Below are 12,464 nucleotides of genomic sequence, written 5' to 3' on the forward strand. Positions count from 1 at the left end.
TTCGCCGATGACATTGTAATTCTGTCAGAGACAGGAAAGGACTTGGAAGAGCAATTGAATGGAATGGATCGTGTCTTGAAAGGAGGGTATATGATGAACATCAACAAAAACAAAACGAGAATAATGGAATGTAGTCGCATTAAGTCGGGTGATGCTGAGGGAATTAGATTAGGAAATGAGACACTTAAATCAGTAAAGGAGTTTTGCTATTTGGGGAGCAAAATAACTGATGATGGTCGAAGTAGAGAAGATATAAAATGTAGACTGGCAATGGCAAGGAAAGCGCTTCTGAAGAAGAGAAATTTGTTAACATCGAGTATCAGGAAGTCGTTTCTGAAAGTATTTGTATGGAGTGTAGCCACGTATGGAAGTGAAACATGGACGATAAACAGTTTAGACAAGAAGAGAATAGAAGCTTTCGAAATGTGGTGCTACAGAAGAATGCTTAAGATTAGATGGGTAGATCACATAACTAATGAGGAGGTATTGAATAGAACTGGGGAGAAGAGAAGTTTGTGGCACAACTTGACGAGAAGAAGGGATCGCTTGGTAGGACATGTTCTGAGGCATCAAGGGATCACCAATTTAGTATTGGAGGGCAGCGTGGAGGGTAAAAATCGTAGAGGGAGACCAAGAGATGAATACACTAAGCAGATTCAGAAGGATGTAGGTTGCAGTAGGTACTGGGAGATGAAGAAGCTTGCACAGGATAGATTAGCATGGAGCGCTGCATCAAACCAGTTTCAGGACTGAAGACCACAACAACAACATAAGTGACCGCACTCAGTGTCCCCGAAGAACGAATTTCTCGGTGCAGAGTGAAAGATTCGTTCTGGTAAGAAACCGTAGACTCTTTATAAGATTTGCGCTATAATTTCTTCCAGGAAAGGTACTGATGAAAACTTGTACGGTGTTTAAAAAGTAACATACACTATGTGATCAAAAGTATCCGGACACCCCCAAAAACATACGTTTTCCATATTAGGTGCATTGTGATGCCACTTACTGCCTGGTACTCCATATTAGCGACCTCAGTAGTCATTAGACATCGTGAGAGAGCAGAATGGGGCGCTCCACGGAACTCACGGACTTCGAACGTGGTCAGGTGATTGGGTGTCATTTGTGCCATACGTCCCCACGCCAGATTTTTACACTCCTAACATCCCTAGGTCCACAGTTTCCGATGTGATAGTGAAACAGAAACGTGAAGGGACACGTACAGCACAAAAGCGAACAGCCCGACCTCATCTGTTGACTGACAGAGATCACCGACAGTTGAAGAGTTCATCACATAGGAATTCCAAACTGCATCAGGATCCACTGCAAGTACTATAACAGTTAGACGGGAGGTGAGGAAACTTGGATTTCATGGTCGAGCGGCTGCTCATAAGCCACACATCACGTCGGTAAATGCCAAACGACGCCTCGCTTGGTTTAAGGAGCATAAACATTGGACGACTGGGAAAACGTTGTGCGGAGTGACGAATCATGGTACACAATGTGGCGATCCGATGGCAGGGTGAGGGTATAGCGAATGCTCAGTGAACGTCATCTGCCAGCATACGTAGTGTCAATAGTAAAATTCGGAGGTAGTGGTGTTATGATATGGTCGTGTTTTTCATGGAGGGGGCTTGCACCCCTTGATGTTTTGCGTGGCACTATAACAGCACAGGCCTACACTGATGTTCCAAGCACCTTCTTGCATCCCACTGTTGAAGAGCAATTCGGGGATGGCGATTGCATCTTTCAACACTATCGAACACCTGTTCATAATGCACGGCCTGTGGCGGAGTGGTTACACGACAATTTCATCCCTGTAATGAGCTGGCCTGCTCAGAGTCCTGACTTCAATCCTGTAGAACGCTTTTGGGATGTTTTGGAACGCCGACTTCGTGCCACGTCTCATTGACCGACGTCGATGCCTCTTCTTCTAGCAGCTGATTGAACGTACGTTTATGAGAGTGGAAGCTGTCATGAAGGCTAAGGGTGGGCATATAGAATTTCAGCATTACCGATGGAGGGCGCCACTAACTTGTAAGTCATTTTAAACTAGGAGTCCGGATACTTTTCATCACATAGTGTAGATATACTGGTGAAACTGATGTCCAGTATTACGAAATGTTAACGTCCGCGGAAGGTAACGGCCTTGCATTGTCTGACTGATCTTTCGGTTCTTGGTAGAATATTGTATACCCTCTGAAAGAAACATGCACAACACTGGTGCAATGTTCTAGAATATTTATTATTTGTTACACGAACGGGTTTTCAGCTGTTGCGCCACCAAAAAAATGGTTCAAATGGCTCTGAGCACTATGGGACTTAACTTCTAAGGTCATCAGTCCCCTAGAACTTAGAACTACTTAAACTTAACCAACCTGAGGACATGACACACATCCATGCCCGAGGCAGGATTCGAAGCTGCAACCGTAGCGGTCGCGCGGCTCCAGACTGTAGCGCCTAGAACCGTTCGGTCACCCGGGCCGGCTGCGCCATCAACAGATAAAGAGAAATGTGATGGCGTAACAGCCGAAAACTGGTGCGTGCAACTAATCATAAATATTGTTGAACGTGTTTCATTCATAAATCAAGAGCCTTATTTTGAGCCCAGTTCGATACAGTTTTGGATATTTGACCTCATATCCTTATTTTTGTTAATACCTTGACAAAAAGTAATGTTCGTCTTTTACTAGCATGTGAATTAATGAAATTAATGTGTAGTAGCCTTCCGTATGAAGTGCTCTACCGATTGTTAGTACTGAAACATGAAGAGGCATGTTAAACTTTCAGAACGATAAATAGAAGTAAAGCTGAGGATGATTTGAGTTCCAAAACTGAAGAGATTCACGAATCTAGGAGCGCTCTGTCTAGTGCCATGCCTCTCGTAAAATCGGGGTCACAATACTGAGCTATATGGGTTAGGACGTTAAAACTGCACGGTTGGCCGAAGGGCAGTATCGGAATTAGTATGTACATGCATGGTTTGGTTTAGCGACTTTAAATTGGATGGGTTCGTCAGTAAGCAAAATTGGCGCATTTGGGAGTGTGAATTCACATTTCACAATCGAGAAGTCTCTTCATCCTCAACGGGAGACTGTGTAGTGTGCAATGTTCAGTTACTTGGGAACAGTACCTGAAGGTTTTGGAAGATGATTTCATCCTCATTATCCAAAGGGACCCTGATTTGGACAAGATGTGTGTCATGAAAGGTGGAGCTGGACACCATCGAAGCAGGAGAGTGTTTGATGTCCAGGAGAAGCAATTTGGGGATAGCATTCTGGCTCTTGAGTACTCAGAGGCCACTGGCATGGGCCTCGAGCGGCAGCATATTCTCCGGATCTGAACACATGCGACTCCTTTTTGTGAGCCTATATTAAAAACAAGGTGAACAACAATAACCCCAAGACCACTGCTGAGCTGAAAACAGCCATTCAACATATCATCGACAATTTCGATGTTCCGACACTTCAGCTGGTCATGTAAAATTTCGCTATTCGCCTGTACCACATCATCGCCAAGGATGGCAGGTATATCGAACGTGGCATAACCGCCAATCTGAATATCTGTAGTGATGTTTACATGGTGAATGAAGTGTGTGCAGGCCGTAGTTTGGAGCTAATTTACGTTTGCTTTCTTCCAGGACTGTCATCTTGGGAAGGGCGGAAAGGGGTGTTGAAAGTCGTGTACTTTAGTGGTGGCAAACGTAGTACCAAACATCAAGCAGTCTTGACGACACCAACTGAAGCACAAGCTATGTGACGAAGTTTCGGCCTTCGCACGATAGTAGACATTTCTGCGGTGGTACTTCCGGAAGACATGGGCCAAAGAAAACCTTAAAACTCATAAACTTGACACTGAGCACAAAATGTGGCTCCAACTTTGGAGAACACAAAGTTAGAGTTCTGCGGTAGGTGTATCATTGTCTGTGGACTGCATGGCCCTAGTCTTTTATACAAGATATTCGTGGCACCAAACCATAGAATAAATCAGGAGTGCAGATAGTTTCAGTTGTGACTACTTTGACGCTGTTGACATTTAGCATTGTTCTGTATCACAGACTTTCCAGAGCCTCCCGAAACGCGACTTCATCAATTACAATGGGTGTAAGAGAACTGTCGTGAAATTCAACACTTGCCTGAGCTTGTGGTTCGACAGAAAAACGCCTTTTCCCATCTTCTAGATACAGGGGATAGGCAAAATAGTGTCAACAGTTACTTGGGAATGGTTTATTAATAAGGGGTTGTACCCTCATTTGCCCGTAATAAAACTGGGAGTCTTCTTGGAATATTGGCGTATAATGGTTGTATAATCTCCAGTGGAATGTTATACCACTCTTCGATCAGGACCTCTTCCAACTCCTGTTGTGACAAAGGAGGCGGAAATCTGCTCCATAGCCTGGGCTCCAATTCTGCCCACAAAGGTTCGACTATGTTAAAGACCGGGGACTGTGCTGGCCAGGGAAGGCGACTGTACTGTCCTTGTTGTGTGAATGGGTCCCGTTCAGGATTATGGAATCATTGTTGGGGAACAACATCTGGATCATCTGACACATAAAATGTTCACATAATCGTTGGCTGTAACACGGACTTCGGGAGTAATGATGGGACCCAGTAGAATACTATGATTTGGCGGCCCAAACCATCACACTTCCCCCTCCATGGTTAACAGTTATAATCAAGCAGTCAGAACTATAGACTTCTTTTAGCGTTCTCCAGACGTAAACCGAGCACGATGTTGGAAATAACGAAAACGTTGTCTCGTCGGACCATGTGAAGTGTTTCCACTGATTAGCTGTGCAGCATTTATGCTCGTGACAACATACTTTCGCTTCTTTGCGTTGGTTGTCGTCACTAAGATCTCTGTAGACAGTGTCGATGGATACGAGGTCTCGAAGATGGCAATTGATCTCTGCAGTCACTTTACGCGCTCCTGTTTTGTGTTGTCTAGACGCAATTCGTGTTAGCGTACGACGATCTCTACGATTTAGTTTTGACTTGCACCCATTATTACGTTTACACGACGATGTTCTTCCATGTTTTATGTAGGCTGTAACGACTGTTGAAACAGTTGCTCTTGAAGCATTCAATAAGTTGACTGTCTCGGTTACTGATGCTCCAGCTAATCGAGCACCCACAATCTGCCCTCTTTGGAACTCTGTTGGGTCTTTCATTGCACGTCGATATCGCCCTCTGAATGCAAATACGAAGCATGCACTACTCACCCAGTCCAGGGCGGTACGTGTCTTACCTGAGTTGTTAACCGTCTAACACAACCATCCCATTGAAACTTCCTGGCAGATTAAAACTGTGTGCCCGACCGAGACTCGAACTCGGGACCTTTGCCTTTCGCGGGCAAGTGCTCTACCATCTGAGCCACCGAAGCACGACTCACGCCCGGTACTCACAGCTTTACTTCTGCCAGTATCTCGACTCCTACCTTCCAAACTTTACAGATGCTCTTCCTGTGAACCTTGCACAACCAGCACTCCAGAAAGAAAGGATACTGCGGAGACATGGCTTAGCCACAGCCTGGGGGATGTTTCCAGAATGAAGTTTCATATCAGCACACACTCCGCTGCAGAGTGAAAATCTCATTCTGGAAACATCCCCCACGCTGTGGCTAAGCCACAGGAGTGCTAGTTCTGCAAGGTTCGCAGAAGAGCTTCTGTAAAGTTTGGAAGGTAGGAGACGGATACTGGCAGAAGTAAAGCTGTGAGTACCGGGCGTGAGTCGTGCTTCGGTAGCTCAGATGGTAGAGCACTTGCCCGCGAAAGGCAATGGTCCCGAGTTCGAGTCTCGGTCGGGCACACAGTTTTAATCTGCCAGGAAGTTTCATATCAGCGCGCACTCCGCTGCAGAGTGAAAATCTCATTCTGGAAACATCCCCCAGGCTGTGTCTAAGCCATGTCTCCGCAATATCCTTTCTTTCAGGAGTGCTAGTTCTGCAAGGTTCGCAGAAGAGCTTCTGTAAAGTTTGGAAGGTAGGAGACGGATACTGGCAGAAGTAAAGCTGTGAGTACCGGGCGTGAGTCGTGCTTCGGTAGCTCAGATGGTAGAGCACTTGCCCGCGAAAGGCAAAGGTCCCGAGTTCGAGTCTCGGTCGGGCACACAGTTTTAATCTGCCAGGAAGTTTCATATCAGCGCACACTCCGCTGCAGAGTGAAAATCTCATTCTGGAAACAACCATCCCATTGCTACCATTGTTGCCGGCCAGAGTGGCGAGCGGTTCTAGACGCTACAGTCTGAAACCGCGCGACCGCTACGGTCGCAGGTTCGAATCCTGCCTCGGGCATGGATGTCTGTGATATCCTTAGTTTAGTTAGGTTTAAATAGTTCTAAGTTCTAGGGGACTGATGACTTCAGAATTTAAGTCCCACAGTGCTCAGAGCCATTTGAACTCTTTGAACTACCACTATTTGCATTATTTTGACTGTCCCATTTATATATCACATGTTTGTCCGCCCTGATGGTGAATGGTCAGCATGACGGACTGTCGTCCTAAGGGGCCCGGGTTCGATTCGCGGCTGGGTAGGGGAGTTGTCTTCATGATCTTTTCATCCCCATCCGGCGCGCGGGTCACCGAATGCGGCTTCGAATGTAATAAGACCTGCACCAAGGCGGCCGAACCTGCCCCGTAAGGGGCCTCCCGGCCACCGACGCCAAACATTTCATTTCCATCACACGTTTGACTCTCAAGATGCTCGTTCACGTGTTCGGTATTTCATTGGCCGATGGAAGAGTAACTGAAGATCGTCCAATACTCAAATCAATTGACCTGCAGACAGGAACTGAAGTGATATAATTCAAAGCCTGCGTTAACTGTAAATTTAATAATTTGTTTGTTTTAATGATTTTTTTTTCATTTATGGTGGCGGGCCAGTGTGAGAAGATAGAGAATGCAGTATGCTGCACTGCCGCTTTGGCCAGGTATTGTTGGTGGTCCTCAGTGCGATAACTAGTTTGACGCAACTCTCACGCTAGTCTGTCGTTCTCAAATCCATCACAACCTACACCCACTTCAGCCTTCTCACTTCGTCAAGTTTTGGTCTCACGCTAAAAGTTTCTTCCCACACACTTCTATTATCAAATAAACAATTTTTTAATTATCTCCATATTTTTCAGCTTAAAACGTGACTGTATTCAAAACATTGGAGGTATGAATTAACGCCTTCAGTCGCAACTTTTTCTTGTTATATTACCTACACGTATTTCGGACCCTGTCGGTCTATCGTCAGGTGTAATGTTTTATTTCTTCTCTTGAATGAACTGAAATGCATATTCCTGTCGCGAAAACGTTTAATGTTACGTTATGAATTTCATAATTCGAACGCGGAAAATATGTGCAAAATAGTGGAAAGTGAACAGTGTAAACTTACCACGATTCCAAGGACAGCATTTTTAATTTCTTAGCACCGGCAGACATTCTTTTCTCCTTCGTTTTAGGGCATGTCACTTGATACAAAAGGCGTATTCGTACACACATGTTTATAAACACTTCACAGATGTTTTTGTACGTGGTGTTGTCATAGATGAATTTATTCGTAGTGCTGAAGATGTAATTATTCAACAATTGACGTATGCAAGAAATAAGTTTAGAATAGGCTGTTGTTGTATGTTTGTGTATTTGATTTTACGTTATGGATGAGTAACTTTCCTAACTAATAATTCGTTGAGGCCGGCCGCGGTGGTCTGGCGGTTCTAGGCGCTCAGTCCGGAACCGCGCAACAGCTACGGTCGCAGGTTCGAGTCCTGCCTCGGGCATGGATGTGTGTGATCCTTAGGTTAGTTAGGTTTAAGTAGTTCTAAGTTCTAGGGGACTGATGACCATAGATGTTAAGTCCCATAGTGCTCAGAGCCATTTGAACCAATTCGTTGAGAATGCAACTGTCACATTTGTTTTTCTGAAAAGGCTGGCGACTTTTTGTGTTATGGGGCCCAGGTATGGGGTACTGGCGAATATTTTCTCTTCTTTCACAGTGTGTCCACTCGTTTTCTTGCTTTCGTGTATTTGTCTGCTTAAATTTTCAATTGTTTTGGCTGTGTAGCCATTGCTTATGACAATGCTCTTTATTGTATCTAGGTGTTGTTTAATTCATACCTCCAAATAAACGTTTCCTTCATGCCCTGGGATGTGTTGTGTCATTCAGTTCCTTATTTTAGCCATGTTGAGACTAAAACAATATTCACAAATTCGATTCAGTACCTTTTCATTAGTGACTCGCTATAACAGTCTTTTAGCATCTTCTGTAACATCATATTTCAGAAGTTTATGTTTTGTCCTTTTGTGCACGTTCCGTGTCCAGATAAGGCTAAACGCCCAACAGTTTCATAGCACAACGTTTATGTTGGTATTGGATGCTTTTTCAGAAAAGTATTTTTTGCTAATATAAGTCATCATTTATCGTTTTTGCTTTTGTCATCGTTAACTATTTTAATGCCCAAATTGGAAAATGACCAGTAGCATCCTAAAGTAGCTTATGTATTACTGTTCTCCATAATTTCAGTGTGCTGCACACACCTAGAATGTCGTGTTAACGCCTGCGTAATTCAGTACGTAATTCACGTAGCGTGCTTTGGCCTTAACAGCGTCGAAAATATTCGCGAGTGATACTGACCTAGTGAACTAAAACTGTGGACTACTAGCGTGCCGATATTCTGTAGTACTCGGTATCAACGATAATATACGTAGTACTACATACTTTCCCCTTGACAGACAGTACCTGCAAATAAGCTTTTCTACGACGTAGTAAACCCAGTGTTTTTGCACGAGTGGAGGCGTGTGTGCGTGGAAGATGACAGGTCGGCGCAGACGCCGGTGACCTACTGGACCAGAAAAAAATGCGCATCGCCAGCAGCAGAGCCATGCCTGGCAAGCGCGTGTGCGTGTGTGTAGGCTGCTGAGCATTTGCCCGCTTCCGCCTCCGCCTCCGCCTCTGCCGCCGCCGCCGCCGCCGCCGCTAGGCGACTGCCACCCCCGCAGCCCTGGCCGCCACCCTTTCTTGCTTGCCGAGGGGAGAACTCCCCTGCTTTACAAGTTCACCCTCCACTGGGGTGAGCGCTCCTAGCTCCGGGGTGCCGGCCCGGCCCCGCATGAAATAACTACTTCCAAAATATCGACCTCCGGACGGACGGCGGCGCCTGCTGCACCTGCCCGTGATTGGCGGTCACGCGCCCTGGACCGTGGGCCGCGGATCTCTCGCCAACACTGAGAAGACACCTCACACCGCCACTACTGTTGCCCAGAACGGGGCCAGCGCTGTCCTTCAAGTCTCATTATCACGTAGATCCGTCCCACAGCAAGTCTACACATTTTCTGCTGCATCAGGCAGTCACTGAGTACAACTTTGCTGACTTCCGTATGTAAATAGCTACTTATTATAAGATTAAAGTAGACCGAATTGTAGCGACTTCGATCAAGAATACCATCATAACGACCGGGAGAGCGGTGTGCTGACCGCATGCCCCTTCTATCCGCTTCCGCCTCGGAGGATGACACGGCGGTCGGATGGTCCCGATGTGGCATGTAGACGTAGTGGTTCTTATTATATCATTTGTTACTGTTGGATATACACGTATGAGATCGGAGCGAAAATGACTGCTGGCAAGTAGTGGTCGTACAGAGTCTTAAATGATTTCCGTGAGTTGTCACCTGCAGTGAGGACACGTGTCACGAGACGTGGAGATCAGAAACAGTGCCGTGTTCCAGCACCACGACAGGACGCGTGTGCTGCCGGTGGGCGATGCTGGAACCTCTTGTCGAACCTGCAGGGTCTTTCCTGAAACCAGGGCGACATATTGATGTTGACGCCTGGCGTCTATACAGAGCGACATGTTTGCCTTGTTGTCGGGCCTGGACACAGATCGGCGGGTTGCTGTTGTTGTGAGTCAATGTTATTAAGCAAGTGGTGTCTACACAGAGCGCCATTTCTGTGTTACTGTCAGTCGTATATGTGTACTTCCCCTGGGGCCTGAGTCTGTCCAACTATTATTAGTGTCTCAGTCCTGGAAATGACTGTAATTGTCCTCAGAAGAGGACACCTCTGACTAGAATTGCGCTCTAACAAAACTGCAGTTCGGTAGTTTTGGTGAACCACATAAGTGACGGAGCAAATGGTAGAAATATCGTTAGTATTGATAAAAATCGATAGCGAAAGAAACATAAATAAGCGTGTAAGAGGCAAAATGCTAGCAGACGGCTTCTGTGTTTTTATTTTTTTGTTTTCTTGTTTCTTTTCCACGTAATTAGAACCCCACATCACTCAGCTTTAGTTCAGTATATATTTACTATTCTTACAGAATACAAATTACGTTTTACAGTGAAGCACTAAAGAAACTCGTATAAGCGAGTGTTTTGAAATACAGGGATATATATATATATATATATATATATATATATATATATATATATATATATATATATATACTGAAAGAATACGACGTTGCAGTCGGCAACGCCAATATAAGACAACAAGTCTCTGGTATAGTTGTTAGATCGATTATTGTTGCTATAATGGCAGGTTGTCAAGATTTAAGTGAATTTGAGCTATGGGACACAGCATCTCCTAGGTAGCGATGAAGACACGATTTTCACGTACGACCATATCACGAGTGTATCGTGAATATCACAAATCCTTTAAAACTTTAAATCTTCGACATCGCTGCCGCCGGAAAAAGATCTTGCAAGAACGGTACCAACGACGATTGAAGAAAATTATTCAACGTGACAGAAGTGCAACCCTTCCCCAGATTACTGCATATTTCAGTGCAGGGCCATCAACAAGTGTCAGCGAGCGAAACATTCAACGAAACATCATCGATATTGGCTTTCGGAGCCGAAGGCCCGCTCGTGTACCCTTGATGACTGCACAACACAAAGATTTACGCCTCGCCTGGGCCCATCGACACTGACATTGGACTGTTGATGACTGAAAACATGTTGCCTGGTCGGACGAGACTCGTTTCAAATTGTATCGAGCGGATGGACGTGTATGCGTATGGAAACAACCTCATGAATCCATGGATTATTTCAGCTGTAGACTGTTGAAGCTGGTGGAGGCTCTGTAATGCTGTTCGGCGTGTGCGATTGGAGTGATATAGGAGTCTGACACGTCATGACACGACGGGTACGTAAGCATTCTGTATGACCACCTGCGTCCATTCACGTCCATTGCGCATTCCGACTTACTTGGGCAATTACAGCAGGATAATGCGAAATCGCACATCTCCAGAATTGCTATAGAGTGACTCCAGGATCACTTTTTTGAGTTTAAACACTTCCGCTGGTCACCAAACTCCCCAGCCATCAACATTATCGAGCATATATGGGGCGCCTTGCAACGCGCTGTTCAGGAGAGATCTCCACTCCTTCGTATTCTTACGGATTGAAGGACAACCCTGTAGGATATATGGTGTCAATTCCCTCCAGCACCATTTATGACAACTGTCGAGTTCGTACCACGTCAGGTATGCTGCACTTCTGCGTGCTCGCGGGGGCCCTGCACGATATTGAGCAGGTGTACCAGTTTCTTTGGCTCTTCACTGCATAAGTCATAAAAATTAGTTGATCACGTTACTTCTGTCCTTTATGTAACCATTTCATTTTGATGCAAGTACAGTTCATTTGCAAAAACATAAGAAATGTATATATTTATTGTTGTTATATGGTATTCAAGAGAACGTTCTTCACCATGAACAAAGGCAAGACTTACCTGTGAAACGTCCCCTTAGAAAAAATTATGAATTACTGTGCTGGTAATCCTCTTACATTATTTGATTTTCAAACTACTGAGCAGAACTGAACGTACTCAGACATTTCGCTCTTTAATTATTCTGATCAACACTGAACTGACACACAATATTTTTAGCGCAACGCAATCTGACTTTCAATAATGTCTACAAAAGAATGGCCCTGACTGACAATAACCTATACGTTTCATGAATAACTTACCTCACAAAAATCTTCGTTACTCGAACTGCTGCAATACAGCGAGCGCCAATACTGCCAACTGTGTGTGTGTGTTTGAGGTTTACTGGCGCTAAACAGCGTGGTCATCAGCGCCCAATTACTGCCAACTAAATAAAAGAGTCTAACTACTGAAGTCACTAACTATTGATAGACATAGTTAGCAAATGAAAGATTTTAATAGAGGACAAACAATTTATTTACCTCAATAGTGTTCAAATACACACACACACACACACACACACACACATATATATATATATATATATATATATATATATATATATATATATATATATATCAATTCATGAAATCCATTCTTAGAAATTTACTGTCACACACACGTCCAGATCATCCGCTCTCAAAACTCCGCCATCTCTCTCACCACATCCACCACTGCTGGCGGCTCACCTCCAACTGCGCAACGCTACGCGCTGTTAACAAGCCAACTGCCCAACACTACAACAGCAAATTCCAACAATGTAAACCAGCCACAGACTGCACAC

General features: G+C 44.8%; 1 protein-coding gene across 1 annotated transcript in view; it reads left to right on the top strand.

The window, feature by feature from the left end:
• The window catches only part of LOC126337070 (uncharacterized), a 108,505-nt gene that overhangs the window by 8,176 nt on the left and 87,865 nt on the right, over window positions 1-12,464 (top strand). The window contains exon 2 of the mRNA XM_050001438.1: window positions 8,890-9,047. Coding sequence (XP_049857395.1) covers window positions 8,890-9,047 — 158 coding nt within the window. The remainder of the gene's footprint in view (window positions 1-8,889; window positions 9,048-12,464) is intronic.

Source organism: Schistocerca gregaria, chromosome 1, assembly GCF_023897955.1.
Source record: "Schistocerca gregaria isolate iqSchGreg1 chromosome 1, iqSchGreg1.2, whole genome shotgun sequence".
Taxonomy (NCBI): Eukaryota; Metazoa; Arthropoda; class Insecta; order Orthoptera; family Acrididae; genus Schistocerca; species Schistocerca gregaria.